At 35.5% G+C, this 16,965-nt stretch overlaps 1 protein-coding gene across 2 annotated transcripts; it reads right to left on the reverse strand.

Annotated features, from left to right (window-relative positions):
- Positions 1-6,468: 6,468 nt before the first annotated feature.
- On the reverse strand, positions 6,469-13,228 carry LOC131027374 (probable LRR receptor-like serine/threonine-protein kinase At1g67720). 2 transcript variants are annotated; one of them, XM_057957412.2, is made up of 15 exons: positions 13,020-13,228; positions 12,389-12,938; positions 11,806-12,302; positions 11,590-11,713; positions 11,416-11,487; positions 11,219-11,287; positions 11,052-11,123; positions 10,887-10,958; positions 10,554-10,741; positions 10,227-10,441; positions 7,858-7,984; positions 7,713-7,781; positions 7,418-7,610; positions 7,073-7,205; positions 6,469-6,949 (listed from the first exon to the last, which is right to left on the reverse strand). In XM_057957412.2, exons 1-15 carry the CDS (start codon positions 13,108-13,110, stop codon positions 6,605-6,607), a joined length of 2,817 nt encoding a protein of 938 aa, XP_057813395.2. In that variant the 5' UTR covers positions 13,111-13,228; the 3' UTR covers positions 6,469-6,604. The 2 variants fall into 2 exon arrangements, with proteins under 2 accessions (XP_057813395.2, XP_057813398.2); XM_057957415.2 differs by having other exon boundaries at positions 10,578-10,741; positions 13,020-13,227.
- Positions 13,229-16,965: the final 3,737 nt, after the last annotated feature.

Consider the following 16,965-nt stretch of genomic DNA (forward strand, 5'->3'; position numbering starts at 1 on the left):
CATATTGACCAGGTATTCCATATCGATGTATTTGTTTTAGCTGCTATGCACAAATATTGCAGTAAATTGACATGATATAATGACAGTATTCTTGTTTGTTTCTGATCGACAAAAGCTATCGTCCATAATCTTTATCATCTATGTTTTTTTGTGTGGATGTAAATTCAACAACAGTATTATTACTCGCTGGGAAATATGGAAGAAAGCTCGACCTTGGATACGAGGAAACAATGTGAACACGAATGACAATCAAGGTGCTTTCTGAAAAAAAATGTTCCATCAATCTGCTTTATGTTCAATCAATCTGCTTTATGTCAAGTTGCATAGACAATCAAGGTGCTTTCTGTCAAGTTGCATAGACAATCAAGGTGCTTTCTGTCTGCTTTATGTCAAGTTGCATAGACAATCAAGGTGCTTTCTGTCAGTTGCATACACAATGACTTCGGATGATCGAAATGACGTTTACAAATAAAGGCTGAAGAGCTTTTTGTACAAGGAGAGCCGTGCAAGGAAAGGAGTAGGTAATGGGACCATCACAATAATACACTTAAAACCTACACTCACATAAACAATCACATTATATGAAGTTTATATTATTTTAAGAAAAGAATATAAAATGTGATCATCACAACAAAGGTGTATCTAAGCACCTAGACCCACAAAAACAATAAAAATAAAGATACGGCTTTAAATTTTTCATTTCTTATTTTATTTTTATTTATTCTTTCTACAAAGACAAGTGTTACTTAGTATTGCTTTGGGGGATTTCAATTTTATTACAAAAAAGTTTAGAATCTAAGGTTACAAATTGGTGGAAATTTGGTAAGATGATTTTTTTTTTCTTTTTGCTTTTTATAAAAAGACAAGAGTCACATTGTGATTCTTAACGTATCAAAGCATTCTATACTTTAACTATCAATTTATTATACTAAATTTATCACATGAGAATATACATAATATTTTTCTTAAAAATATCATGACCTTTTACAAAAAGAGAATTGTATAAAAAAAAGAAGTACAAAATGGGACCATCACAATAATGGTGTATCTAAACACCTAGTCTTACATAAACAAATACAATAATTTTAGATATGACCTAAACTTTTCATGTCTTTTTTTATTTACTCTTTATTAAAAGACAAGTGTCACTTAATTATCTTAATGTATAAAATAATATTTAAGTTTAACTATCTAATTTTTAAATTTAAATTAATCACTTGAGAATAAAGATAATAAATTTCTTACACTGATTTTAGTTTTTATGCAAGTAATTAGGTCTATTTCATTGTCATAATTTCATTTGCAATCTAGCCTTCTCATTTTAAAGTTAAACTCTCCAATTTTATATAGATATGAAAATGATCTAGAGAGCTTTAAATGTCAAGGATTATGAATTGTATTTATGATTTGTATATGAGAATGTCATCTAAGAAACATGGGCCATCGTCTTAACATTTATTGAAGATAAATATTGATATAAGAATTTTGTGATTACAAGAGTTTATATATAGAATAAAATAATGTCTTTTTATTATTCTTCTAATATATTATAATTCATTATGGATTTCTCTATTTATATTTGCAAGCTAATTCTAATATAAAAAATTAGTTATAAACAAATGAATTTCATTAGTATATTTTTTGTCAAAGATTGTTGTCATATAGGAAATTTAATTTATAATAAATGTCATCAAAATAAGAGATTTAGGAAAATATTGTTCTGTTATAAACATGTGATTTTATTTTTATGTTAAAAAAAAGATAAAAATATATTAACTAACAAGCCAAGAAATATGACATGAAGATTTCCAAATCGCGACAACTATCACTAAAAGTGGAAAAAGGAAAATTCAAAGAGATTTATCATTGAACCCCCACCACAAAGACCTAAAAGGAAATTAAAAAATTAAAAAATATATATTATTCAAAAAATATTAATAGTGACCAACCCATGTATCATTTTAAGAAGCTAAAGGAACAGTGAAGATTTATTAGGGGATAGGGACTCCTGATCTAAAACATTCTATCTATGATTAAACTTAGAAGTCCATTTGAAAAGATATCCACTATAAATGGAATGAACCCCTTTATGCTCATAGCCCCAAGATAGAACATCACCATGCTCTTAAATAATCACAATGTTAGTTAGCTAGTATATAATGAAGTGAGCACAAGACTCTAGATCTCCTCGATTATGCCAAAACGTACGTCTTACTAGTGAAAACTATAAGAAGCCAATCAATTGATAAGCCTTAAAATTAGAAACTTTAGACCAAGTGAAGAAAAAAATCAAAGAATGAAGATCTCAAGAATTATTTTAAATGGGATCTTGATCAACTGATTTAACGCTCCAAAAAAGACCTTTCTTAAGAAGAGCAGAACCCTTCTTGATATTATTCTAGACCATGAAACTTTTCTTGGTTAGTTCAATTCTCAAAACATCTTTAGTATAAATCATATATATCTTGGAAGTCTATATAAATAATGTTGTTACTATGTGTAGACCATTTATAGTAAATTTTAATCGCTATATGCTAACTTTTGAGTTTTATTTTCTAAGATCAGTACCACTAATATCATTAGACTACCAAACAATGTCTTAAACAATAACAATATATATTTTTTGTGTCTATTTTCATTTCTTATAGAAGTTTCCTAGAAATTAATTCAAATTTCTTTAGAATTATTTTAGGAGTTTAAAGCATAAGAAATTTATTGGTAAGAAGAGCTACAAAATAAACTTTTGGGTGACAAGATAACCGATGATTGACCTACATTCTAGAATAGTCAAGAATATTTTTCCACTAGGGATGATTGGGAGGGAAAATTTATATAGAAATACCAAGATAGTCCAAAATAATTACACTGAAGGCATTCCCTATATGAAGTAGATCAACTTACTTTTACCATCAACGACTGAAAAGTATCTAAATAGGATGCAAGACGATGAAACCCATCCGAACCGTGGATTTTCACTATTTTTCATTGGTTGAAACGAAGACACTCGAAGCTGGTTTGACCGCTTAAGTGGCAGTTGTGGGCCCCGTTCTTGTCGTCAGCATTCGTTCCTATTGCCAGAGCCAGCGTTTGTTCCCGTTCGTACAGTAGTCGCCGTTAAGTTTGAATTTAGTCTATTCCCGCGCGACGTCAAGTGGATGCCTGTGATGGCTTAAAATAATACTGTTGCTTCACGTTTTGAACCTAAAACTGTTTTGTAAGAAGCGACAATGGGAGCTTCAAAACCTGTTATGGGTAATCCACCGAACTATGGAAGAGGGGATTATCGTCAGATATTATAATTGGAAATGCTCAGGTAGACATCTGTCCAAAATGTGGAAGCATAGACAAGGCATGTGAACTGTTTGAGTGATGCCTCAAGGAAATGTTGTTTCGTGGAATGCTTTGATTGCAGGAAATGCAGAAAATGAGTTTGTCCAAAATGATATAGAAACATACAACCAAATGCGATTCCGCAAACTTTTCCAGCATCCTCCCAGCCTGTGCGGAAATGAGAGGTTTGGAACAGGACATGGACATCCAAGGATAAACGATAGAGGGATTTAGTCAGATGTCGCTGCAATTGATCTGCTAGATGTGTATGCAGAAAGTGTACGCATAGACAAGGCACGCGAACTGCTTGATAAAATGCCTCCAAAAATTGTTTGACCGAATGCCAAGATTGTAGGATATGCAAGATGTGGAATCATCGACAAGGCAGGTGAACTGTTTGGCAGAATGCCTCAAAGAAATATTGTCTCGTGGAACGTCCTGAGTACATGATATTAACAAAATAGATTTATTGAAAAAGCTTTAGAGACTTTGCAATTGGCAATTGGCAGGTTTAAAGCTAGACTTTACAACCTTGCCACTCTATCCCAAAAGGATGGGGAATTTCCTCAGAGGTGTTTGCAACTACTCTAGTATACATTACATTGATATCATAGATAATTGTAGTTGCAGTGCAGCATACAAATTAGCAAAGAATATTTGAGTTTAAGGTAGTTGAGGAAGGTTCAAATGAGGTATATACTTAGGTTGAAACTAGTGAAATAATTATTTTATGGATGTGTACAATATTAAATTTTGTTGAGATATCTATAAGTTAAAGTTCTTAGTTTAAACTTGGATAGTGTTTATTCATACCCATATAAACACTACCATTCCTCCTTGACATTCTATGACAACTCTGCAGTTATAGAATGATTTTCTCTTCTACTACCATTTCGTTCCCTCTTACCTCTCACTCTTTATACAACATTCATTCTATCCAGGCCTCTTATACTACTACTACCCACACTTATAAACCCTCAATACACTAGTCAAATAGTTCGATCAACTTAAGAAGAAAATTGCAACTCTAACTAGATAGTGTGTTTAATCCTTCACTTTGCACATCTTTTACATGTGAGGTTGTTACACAACCCTTGCCCATTTACTTTATTGTAGCTATATTTGAGCTATATTATGGAAAAGTCAAAATATTCACCTATAATCTTTTAATAATGCATGTCTAGATGTTACATACGAAGATAAAGTCTTGCCTAAATCTTTTATATGAACCCTAAGGACCATGCCATTGAATACTTCTAATCCCTAGCTCCTATTTCTATCCATTGTTTTGACAAGATAACCGCCACTTACAACACTTATGTGTCAATATGGGATAAGAAACAACTAACTAATTTAATTAAACATTCTCAAAGGCATAATGAGTCTACTAATGACTATGGAATTAGCTTCCAATATTTATATTGTAGAATTTGTGCTTCCATTTTAAAAAGTTGAAACTTCAACTATTCAAATCTAATGGTTGGAATTATGTGGCCTCCCACACTTCTCTCTCTCTCTCTCTCTCTCTCTCTCTCTCTCTCTCTCTCTCTCTCTCTCTCTCTCTCTCTCTCTCTCTCTCTCTCTCTCTCTCTCTCTCACACACACACACACACACACACACACACACACACACACACACACACACACATCATCTCTTTACCTCTCTAGTTCTTTATCTCAATGCTTATTCCCTCTCACTCTCCCTAGAGGTATCTCCCCTTGTATCTCTAGACATGTTTCCCTCTCTCCCTCTCCCTCTCCCTAAAGGTATCTCCCCTTGTATCTCTAGACATCTCTCTAGATGTTACATATGAAGATAAAGTCTTACCTAAATTATTTATATGAACCCTAAGGACCATGCCATTTAATACTTCTAATCCCTAGCTCCTATTTCTATCCATTATTTTGACAAGCTAAGCACCACTTACAACACTTATGTGTCAATATGGGCTAAGAAACAACTAACTAATTTAACTAAACATTCTCAAAGGCATAATGAGTCTACTATTGACTATGGAATTAGCTTCCAATATTTATATTGTAGAATTTGTGCTTCCATTTAAAAAACCTTAAACTTCAACTATTTGAATCTAATGGTTGGAATCTCTCTCTCTCTCTCTCTCTCTCTCTCACACACACACACACACACACACACACACACATCATCACTTTACCTCTCTAGCTCTTTATCTCAATGCTTATTCTTCTATCTCCCCTTGTATCTCTAAATATGTATACCTCTCTAGCTCTTTATCTCAATGCTTATTCTTCTATCTCCCCCTGCATCTCTAAATATGTATACCTATCTCCCTCTCACTCTCCCTAGAGATATCTCCCCTTGTATCTCTAGACATGTTTCCATCTCTACCTCTCCCTCTCCCTCTCCCTAAAGGTATCTCCCCTTGTATCTCTAGACATATCTCCCTTTTTCCCTCTCCCTCTCCCCAGACCTCTATATTGACATATCTTTACCTTTCTATCTCTATCTCTCACTATTTCCTCTTCCATCTCACCCTCTATCTCTATCTCATTTCCCTATCTCTCTATTACTATATCTCTCCCTCTCTATATGTTTATCTCTCTCTCTCTCTCTCTCTCTCTCTCTCTCTCTCTCTCTCTCTCTCTCTCTCTCTCTCTCTCTCTCTCTCTCTCTCTCTCGTCCCTCTCTTGCTCCACATATCCTTCTCCATCTTAAAATGTCCATCTTCTCCTATTTCTATCCCCTAAATATATCTCCTTACCTCTCTCTCTCTCTCTCTCTCTCTCTCTCTCTCTCTCTCTCTCTCTTGCAAACATAACACGTGACTCTAGATTCATAATGGAGCATGATTATCTTCTTGATTTAATTAGCACTTCCCCATCAATATCTTTGTTGTACAAACAACATTATTTTCTAAATTTCCTCAATTGACCTCATGTACTACATAAATGTATGCAAATAATTGACCTCATGTACTACAAAAATGCATGCAAATAATAGACAAAAAAAATTTCTATTTGACCTTCCATACCTATTCGACGTACCCATTGCACACCAAGGTGCAAGTGCTAGTTATTCTTATTTTTAAAATAAGAGCATCAACTTGTCAAGAGGCACAGCCTGATCAAGGATATGAGTTCTGTATAGAAAACGGCATCGGTCAAATCAAGAAATAATATAATTCTATTCCTGAAATAATCAAAACCTACTTCTTCTAAAGAAGCTTCAGATGCAATTCAGAAGACTGTTTGTTTTAACCGTAGTCCCTTCAGATTAAATTGGAATGTAAAATTCCTACAGTACTTTTAAATGTTTGAAAGCACGGCCATAGAGAATTTGGATTGTTATGTCATGACCGAACTGAGATTGGCTACAATAGCAACATTCAGCGGAGCACAGAGGCTCATTTATCACTTCAGTTGAATATTCGGACATAATTATATCCATGGCTTCTTTTATCCGTATTACTATGTCAGTTATGGTCGGCCTCTTGGATCCTTCAGTCTGAATGCATTTAAGCGACAGATTAAATACAGGATAGAGAGATTTCATGTCGATATCAGACATACACAACTTGTGGTCTATGATGCCTTTCAGTGGACCATCATAATCGTCGTTCCCCTCGACATTAAGCATTACCTGACGAGAAATAAAATGCATACATATTATAGCTCTATCAGATCTACCTATATTTAAAACGATACGAGCTAAGTGAAATAAAACTTTGGTAGATGGTAAAGTGTTATTTATGTAAAGGCTCACCCATTTCAAAAGGCTTATCTCCTCTTCACATAGCTCTGGATTAATTGCTTTCCTCCCGCATATCATCTCCAACAAAACTACCCCAAAGCTATATACATCGCTTCTCTCTGTTAACTTATTCGTATAAAAATACCTTTCATTAAGAAAAGCAAGTGTGGGTATTAGAATAGTATGGCAGTTGATGCTTCTACAAAAACTGAAACAAAAAAATTCAATGTTAAAGTCTCAGTGGGTATTAGAATAGTATTAGAATAGTATGGCAGTGGGTATTAGAATAGTATGGCAGTTGATGCTTCTACAAAAACTAAAAAAGTCTCAGAGCGACTAGAATATAAGATAGTTTACTCTGGATCTAAGTATCCCACAGTTCCTTTGACGGTTGTTGTTATGTGGCTTGAGATTACGTCATCGCCAATGATTTTTGAAAGACCGAAATCTGCCAATTTTGCCCGCATATTGGTGTCGAGGAGGATGTTTGAGCTTTTCACATCTCTATGAACGATTTTTGGTGTGCAGCTTACATGCAGGTATTCCAGTCCTTGAAACACATTGGATATTAAGAAAAATAAAGAATCAAAGGCATTAGTTTATTAATTTTGTTCTACTGGAAGAAATAACAAGGGGCAGTACATTGTATTACCTTGAGCAGCGTCTAGAGCTACGCGAAGTCTAGTTTTCCAATCAAGTGTAGAAATGTTTGATAGAGATCCTGGAGGAAGGACATAATCATGAGTCTCTGTGTTTCAAACTAATATGATTTTTTTCGTAATGAAGAACTATCCTACCGTAGAGGTGGTCCTTAAGAGATCCTCCACACAAATGTTCATACACAAGCATAAGTTCCTTCGAGTCGTTGCAGTAGCCAATCAAAGACACCAAATTCCTGTGATTTACTCGAGATAGGAGATTGATCTGATCACCAACAAAAAAAGTGGACATCAAATTTGGAATAGCTTTTACAAATGGTAATTAATGAAGTTGTTTGTGAGGAATCAAGTTTTCTACATTTAATCTTGAGTTACAGTTCATGTGTTAGAAAATGTAATCACAACTACCATTGTGCATTCACAAGTCACCTGGCAGAGGGCAGCCTACATCATTATGAAGACATTTATCAACCTTAGCTCCTATTCTGCCTTCCAAAGCTTATCCCATCTTTTCATTAATTTGTGTGATTTTCCAGACCTTGAGTTGTGAACCATATTAATAATTTGGCAGAAAACCATGTGACCATCCATCCATATTTTTGATTTTTCTATATATTGGTCAGCTTTGTATTCAGGAACTCACTCCTTGATAAGGCCAACTCCATAGAGCTGTATGAGGCTGTAGAAAACAGCAGGTAAATCTTGGAGTCTAATCTTACCTATCCTGACTCATATCATCCGTATGCTCAAAGATATCTGCAGACACGACACAAATAGATTTTACTTGGATTCAGATGAATTTGCATTTACTCCTCCAGGCTCCTCCAGACTGTTCAACGTACAATACGCAGGATTGTTATTTAATATTTTGGATTTCCCTCTTACTAGAAAATGATACAAGAGTCTAGATGTTTGCCTTTACTGTAGAAAACAAAAAAGGTAGTGTGCTGGGCATACGAAGAGAGAAGGAGGGTCTGCTCAAAGATGTTTCAAACTATACAATATCATGTATGAAAAGAGTTAAAGCTCAGATGCTGGTGCTGTTGTAATGTTTGAATTTCTGTTTAATAAAAAAACGTTTGTTGTGCTCTGTTTCTTATTCACTCCCCTGTTCCAACAGTAAAATGTCAAGGTGTTTGTGTGAAGAGCTGAAGCTCAAACAATCCATGTAGTATTTTGTTTCTGATCAATCTAAACTATGAATTTGTTTTATTTCTGTTCTCTTTCATTCCATATACTGGTATCAATAGGGCTGGGAAGTCTTTTGTAGCTGCCTTCTTAATAAAATTGCTTCCATTAATAATTGCGAGGAATCAGTGGGACAAACCGCTTCAGATAGTTTTTCTCCAGCCATCATTGTCAAGGATTCAGTGAAAAGTAAGATCGCAGCAGAAGGAAGAAGTCGCACCTTGAAAGGAGGTAACCACGTTTTTAAAATAAAAGTAAATTTATTAATAATTCTTGCATCATCAGAAAATACAGCTGTTTGTAAACAAAGGATGCAGAAAAAGGATGAGAACCATGGTTTATAAATGCAGATTTGAGCTAGCAGCTGTTAAAAGTTGTAATGGTTGGAGAGATTCAAGTATTGTTTTTGATCGGTGAAAGCATGGCTAGATTTATATTAATTATGCAAAAAATTACAGAGCTGACATAGTTAGTAGATAATTAACAAAATTCATGTTGGAAGCATCTATGTGCCTTTTGAGAAATCAAGAAGGAAAGCAACCAGACAAACAGACCATAGTAAACATATAGTGTCCTTCCAAGTATAACATATGAAGTCTTACGATTTTTTTTTAAAAAAAACTATAAGAGTCTGAATGGCAGATGCTTTACTGTCCTATTATCAGAGATTATACTTATTAAAGCCAAAATTACTTGCTTGAGAGTCTAAATCAGTTAAAAACTTTATACAGAACTCAGTGAGGAACCTAGCTTGCAGTTTCATTGTTGGCTCAAAATATTATATTACGCTTCTTAGTTACATATTTTTGGATCAAAATATAATTTTATTTTGATGTCATATTTGTTTGAATTAAATTTGTTGTTGAAAAAAAAAGAAGGGACTGACCATCCTATTGTTAGTGTGGGTGTGATTTATTTCCAAAACTTACTAAGAAACACTGCATGTGCTTGTGACTCATTAGTGTTGGTGTGACTTATTTCCAAAACCTGTTAAGCAACACTGTATGTACTTGTGATTTTAGGCTGACTCCAATGTCAAATGTTGAATTACTATTCATATGGACCAAGTACAACTAGAATCTAAGACATTTACAACTAGAATCCAAGACATTTTAGATGTTGTTGGAGTGGTCTACCAAATAAACTACTAGTCCCTCCTTGACCAACCCAACATCACTCAGAATATAATTTATTTCTTAACAGCTAAAACATTCAAGTTTATTTACTTTTGAACGTAAACTTGGATCTTTCATCTTCAGTCCTAAGTTAGAACTATTACAGTAAACAATATTGAGGTGTATTTAGGTCTTTGACATTACCTCGTTCAGGAACTCTGCCAGTCCTTGTTTTGAGGAGGAGGAGAGCAGCTTTATAGCCACATCCATTCCATCAGGTAACCTGCCAAAGTAAACACTTCCGAAACCGCCCTCTCCGATCTTTTGCCTGAAATTGATTGTGGCTGTTTTCATCTCCAACAGACTGAATGAACGGCAACTCGAGGTGTTTGGTTCCATGATCTCTATTAAACCTACATCTGCAATTTTTTTACAAAACATAACTACAGATAATGCAACTATGAATAATGTTTCAATGACAAGTACCAAAATTTGGTTTTTGGAAGAACTATGTCAAATCCCTCTCCTTACCTAATGGGTGATGATTCATCTTACCTTTTGCCTTCATCCATCTTCTCCGTCGGTACATAATGACAAATATCACCACCAGCGAACCACCGAGGAGAGCACCTATTACTGGTACAACCACGACCTTAATTTTGTTTTCCTTGGAGTGGCATTGATTTTCAACTTTGTGGAGATATGGATTCCCAGAGTACCTGCAGAAGGGAATTTTACAAATTATGAAATTGGATGATCGTAGTAACTTACAACCCCAAGTTTTCTACCCTAATAAGAATTTATGCAAAAATAACGAAATCAATCTGTGTATATTGGTTTAAAAGAGAAAAGATAAGAGATTACCTAAGGTCCAATAATCTATTGCACATAAGCGCTTGGGGTAAAACTCCGCTGAAATTATTGTTCTCTAGATTTCTGGCAGAGAGATAAAACGCACACACAAATTTACTCTACATATCATGGAAATACAAAAAACAATCGAAATATCCCAGAATTAAAAGAACTTACAATTCCTTTAAATCTTTCAATTTGGACAGACAGTCTGGGACGATACCACTGAAATTGTTGTCCTGAAGTCGCCTGAAAATACGATCGCAATAATTGTTTTTTGTTTGAAACAATCATTCAAAGAATCAGCGAACATCACAATTTAAAAATATGTGTAACGGACTCACAGTATCTCCAATCTTGCTAAGTTGCACAGATCTGGTAGAAATCCTGATAAATGGTTGTCCTGGAAGGAACTGTTCAAAGTAAAATTTAGAAAACAAGTAGCGAGCGAATATTAAATACCTATATACAGTTTGTAATAATACATTAAGCAATCGAAAACAGAGCTAAAAGAAAGAAGCACTATATGAAGAACTCTCACATGCTTCTCAATTCAATTAAGTCGTTGATACGACTTGGTACCGATCCAGACAGATTCCTTCCCGATAGATCGCTAATGGTAAAGATCAGATCGATAGCAAACTCTCATCAGTTTATTCTAAAGAACACTTTTGACATAGAACAAGATGCAATTCAGTAATATGCTTCAACTTACAGTTCTACAACTCTAACTGTGTGGTTTTCGTTGCATGTGATTCCCTCCCACGCAATACAAAAGCAAGGATCAGATGTCCAGTTCTTCATGCCAAAAGTGGTTTTAATAGAGAAAAGCGCACTAACTGCAGGTAAGCGATATCCAGTTGTTCATTTGTATAACGCAAATAACAATAGTATCTAAGAGCTGGAGCTGTAATCGAAATCTGAAACTTACCATCGATTGCATCAGTGAGCAGCTCGGTGGGGACTATTTTATAATACTCGAGAGCGTTAATGAGTGCTCTGCGGCTAGATTTACCAGGCTCATCTTCAATAGTCTCGATAGAAACTTTTATAAACACTCCAGTGTTGTTGTATGTCACCGGCAGTTCTACAAAATTATTTTTCACATCCAATCTTATATTGCCAACTACTATATTATTTATCACAATTTTGAATTTCCTATATTCAGAAGCATTCAGAACCTCGATCTCTGCAAAGTATAGAACAATTAAGTTTTGGCCTTCCACTGCATCTAGATAGAAAACCAAAGGCTGTGTAGCTGTTTCCGCTATAAGCGCTGTCTGCAACACCACTGTCGGAGGGAAATTCCTGCTATTATTTTTTGTGCTGCAGAAGTCCACCGAACGTTTGGATATTGCTAGATTACTGGTCCCTAAACGTAAATCGTTGTCTGAATACCAAAAGCGATCGAATTCATCCTGAGGATACCTAAGCAAGCATATCTTAATCTGTTAGGTACACATAATTCCAATGCTTAACGTGCCTAAAAGCGTGTCCAAGAAATTGATACATACCTGATAGGCTTGGGTGATTTGTTACCAACATCAATTCGTTCCAATATGCGCAACATTATGCCGGGCTTCACTTGCAAACCGTACATACCACTCACAAGACTTCTCAACTGAATTGCAGAGATAAAAGGATCTGTGTCGTCGAAACTTCGAATCAAGCAAACGTGAAATACACCATTGGGACTTGTTAAGATCATTTCACCAGTCGTCTGTGTATCTTCCGCATAGGTAATTATCCGGGTCCTGTGAGTAAGAAATCCCTCCGTCTCAACGGAGTAATTAAACCTGGGATGTGTTTGGAATTCCTTGTAATTACCAAACAGAAACGAGAGTCTCAAGAGGTAGTTTACGTTCGGTCTCGCAGGCAACCGATAACAAGACTTATTTAGAGGTTTTGGGAAAAACCTTAGAGATTTCATGTGGAATGGTGTATTTGGCATAGAAAATTTTGCTGTATTGCCAACATCTATATAGTTAGCATCTACAATCCAGGTCATATTCGTCTCTGAATCAATGGAATTTCTTATCCCCCCGCAATCAATGTTGAGGAATCCTGTTTTGCCAGAAGAAATCATAATTAGTTTAACAAAACCAAGCACATAATGATGTAAGCTCAAGTTATTCATTTTCTCACCTGGCTGAGCAGGAACCGAGACAAAAATCCCAATAATGATTGCGGTGACACAGAGAATGGATAGACTTCCATTTTCGGAACTAAACTTCATTTTCGTACATTAAATTTCCAAACATCAGTACTGTCAACAAGAGCGGTGAACAGAATTATATGCATCCTATTTGTAGAGCGAAGGGGAAACTTCACGAATTTCTTCCATAAAACAAATAAAGTAGATCAGTACTTTTAATGACGCCTTGCTTTTGTATAATCTTCGAGAATTTACAGCGTAGTAGAGCTGTCACTATTTCAAGTTCACCACTAAGAATTGGTTCCCCAACGAATTGGGGCAATTCTATACCTTTAATCGGTCTGTCGTATTGAAAAATCGAACAGAACTTTGTTCTCTCTTTCTTCGTCCACACATTTAGATATTTTTCCTAATCGATTGTGACTCGTAAGAAATAAAGATTTTTTCCAACTCGAGTATGACCCGTAAGAAGTATGTAATTTATGACCCGTAAAAAGTAAACAAATTTTCTTCCTATGTTAGGTGTAGTTCACAAAATTAGTTTCTCTAATTTGATTTTACTTGTCGGATCATAATTACTTCACTTACATAAAGCGTCAGTACTTTGAAATAGTACTTAATAAATGAGTGTTATATTGAATAAAATGTATTAGCAACATAAACCTTTGTTCCTTCGCTGAAGTTTCGTGAATGTCCAAAAGTGTTTGATCCAGTAAAACAGCATGTATATATCATCTCATGGGAAATGGTCTGTTCCCTCACGATGAAGTTGCACCATTTCACCCTATGCAACAAACAAGTTTCCAATCCGGATCAATTTTCATTTGCTAGTATACTCTCAACTAACAAAATGATAGCCCAAAATGACTATGTGTAGTCATGTATGGAGATGTATCTGATAACAATTAATAAAGAGATTTCCTTGCTTGAGAGTGGACGTAGCCTTTATGGTGAACCACTATAATTTTGTGTCTCGTGTCCTCGTTGTATTATTCTTTCTTTGTTTTGTGTTGTTTAAATATTTTCTCTACACGTTTTTAATTATCAATTGTCATCAGACCTTAGGTGAAGTTATTGAGCAAAGATGGAAGAAGATAAAGCTAATTATGTCACTGACCAATTTCTCGGCAATTTAGACTCAGAAGGAAGTGATGTTGTGCCAACGAAAGCTAAAACAATCTACCATGTACATTGGTGGTATGGTTGGAAAAAAGAGGAGGTTTCAGCTGAAGAGGATGAGGATGTTGGATATGTTTCTTTCTCAACTATTGAGGCATATATCAATAGTTTTGATTGGAAAATTGATGATGTCCCTATGGTGAAGGGAGATTTCCATGGCTTGCAATTAGAAGTGGAAATTGTTGAAGAAGTAGAAGATTCTAAAGAAGCCGAGGCAAGTGAAGATGAAATTGAGGAAGACGAGACCAAGAATTGGGAGGATTACCAGAACAACCCAATTCTGAGGCTAAAAGAGGAGAATCTATGGCTCACAGAGCGAATATATTTTTTGGAAGATGAAATGGAAGATTTGCGCTATCGTATGCTCAGAGAAGTAAAGATAGCAGAGCCAAAATATGAAGTTTTCATGACGGAAGCTCAAGAGGTGCCTTGCCAAGAAGAAGTTTTCAAGAACTTACAGGCTAAAGAACTGCTTGAGAGATAATATGAAACTAAAGAGATAAAGCTTGCTTTGGATCTCAGAGAAGCAACTGAAGCTGAAAAGCGAGAAGAAGCGTGTTTCTGATTTTGAGAAGGCTTTACATGAGATGCGTTCCCAAGTTGCTGAAATTAAATTTATATCTAAGAGTAAGCTGACACAAGCTTGTGAAATGGCATCCCAGCAGTGCAAAAGCAAACAATAGGAAGAAATGATAAAAAAATTCAAACCAGAGCATGGCGAGGTGTCAAATGACATGTTTGGAATAATTGCAAGATCATGAATGAAGGAATTCTCAGAGGCTAGGGTGGATGTATGCAATCGGGGAGGACTTTTTGGAGAAGGTGATAATGAAATTGAACCTCCAACAGGGGCCACCAAGGGCAGTGAGTTAAAACTCACGTAGAAAAAGGAACTGAAGGTGATAGATCAAATATGTGGGCAATCAGTTTCTTTGGCTATGGGGCTCAAAAGCCTCGAGAAAAAAATGGAGCTTCCCTCGAAGGGAGTCATTGTCATGACCTAAGCCAGTTTGCATATCTATGTTAATGATTTCCTTTTCATCTTAGGGGAGCCCATAGGGCTTGCAACAATGGATTCAAGAGGGGTCAGATGTTGGAGATATAATCCCAACTACTCCCACCTAACTTATCATGTCATATCCTCTGCATGTACATCATATTTGCAAACTTGTCACAAACAGAGATTGAAGCAGATTTTCCTTGGATTTGGATAGATTATCATGTACTCTTCAACCTGTCTTTTTGTCAAATCACATGCTTTTTGGGCAGTTCAAAATATATTATTTTATGTATGCCCTCTCTCCTCCGTGGTATGTAGAAGGTCTATATATTTCATAGCATTGCATTTTGTAAGCACTCTCTTCTAAGAGTCCAACTCCACAGAGCTGATGAATGTAAGGTGTTCGTCTGTAGAAAGTCTAAATGTAAGAGCAGCAACTCAGTCAATCTATGTAATACTTCATTATGTTTAATAAATTTGTTTGTCTTTTTTGTTACTCCCCCGTTTCCTTCATTTGGTATTAGAGCCTAAAGCTAGTTAGCAAAGTTTTACTTGTCAAAAGCTTGGTATGGTTCCTTGTTGTGTTAAATTGCCACTGCCATGGATTGGGTACTGTAGTGTCGAGCTGTATTGGGTATAAATGAGAGTTGTTCCTAAGTGAGATAGATCACAGTGTCTATAGGAGGTTTGAATTTTTTATTGAACAATGGAATCGTGGTCAAGAAAAGGGGTGTCTTAGATTGATGAATTTTTTGTTGTCTATCACAATGGAAGACAATCAAAATCGTAGAAGACAATTCCAGAGGGTGCCAGTCAATGATAGTGAAACCCGTGCTTAGACATATAATTGTTGAGAGAGGAATCAAGTATTTATCAATTTTTGTTTGTTTGCATCAGTGGAATTTGTTGAGCCATGCATGACTATGTTGGAAGGGCTATTCAAAGAGTTCTCTATGAGAAGATCAATGGTATGAAGTTGTATAAGAGCCTGGACATCAGGGCAGAGTTGTTAGCTAGCTAGGGTGAGGAAAAAATCTAGTGTTAGTAGGAAACAGAGAAGATGCTGGTCTAGTAGATGAGTCTATAGGCATGTACGTGCTTGTGTTAAAAAATGAAGAAAAAGAAGAAGACACTTAAGTCCACTGAAGAAATAACCTACCCAAGTCTAAGCTGTATAGTTGTAAGAAGTTTTGTGTCTTGTTTGCATCATTGTGTTTTCAAAGTCAGTCAAGTTGTAATGGCAAATGCTGTGGACTTTTTACTAATTTGTCCCTAAAACAAGAGTTTGCAAATGTACACTTGATTTCAGAAGTCATAGTCATTCCCATAGGATAAAGGAGAGCGTGAGTGTTGAAGTTGTGATCACGTATTTGAAATCTATCAAAGAAAGCTACTATCAAGTAGATATTGCAACATGGAAAGAGAAGTTCTGCTAAAGATCAGCGAGCGATAGGTTGTCAAGAGTCATTAGAAAGTAAAATTGAAAGGCCATAGGAAGAGAGCCATCGCAAAACAAAGACCCCTGATTCCAAGTAAAGTGTCTAGGAGATACCTACATTAGAGGAGGAGAAGAAACAACCACAATCAAATTGGAGGCCACTAAAAAATTGAAGATCTTCATTAAAGAAGATGAAGTCAAAAGTGTTGTTGTAAAGAGAGAAGAAAAGAAGGCAAGTAAGCACAAATGCCATCAATTAGTGAATGTTCCTAACTACCCAGTGTTGTCATCAGGGATAGGAGACCATGGCCAAGAGAAA

Source organism: Cryptomeria japonica, chromosome 1 (genome assembly GCF_030272615.1).
Source record: "Cryptomeria japonica chromosome 1, Sugi_1.0, whole genome shotgun sequence".
NCBI lineage: Eukaryota > Viridiplantae > Streptophyta > Pinopsida > Cupressales > Cupressaceae > Cryptomeria > Cryptomeria japonica.

What these genes read in the sequence shown, in the direction of transcription:
- LOC131027374 (XM_057957412.2), bottom strand. Translation starts at nt 13,110, where the DNA reads ATGAAGTTTAGTTCCGAAAATGGAAGTCTATCCATTCTCTGTGTCACC. An exon ending in TTGAAAGATTTAAAGGAATT is followed by an intron (nt 10,959 to 11,051) that starts GTAAGTTCTTTT and finishes TCTCTCTGCCAG; the next exon opens with AAATCTAGAGAACAATAATT. An exon ending in GATGAATCATCACCCATTAG is followed by an intron (nt 10,442 to 10,553) that starts GTAAGGAGAGGG and finishes AAAAAATTGCAG; the next exon opens with ATGTAGGTTTAATAGAGATC.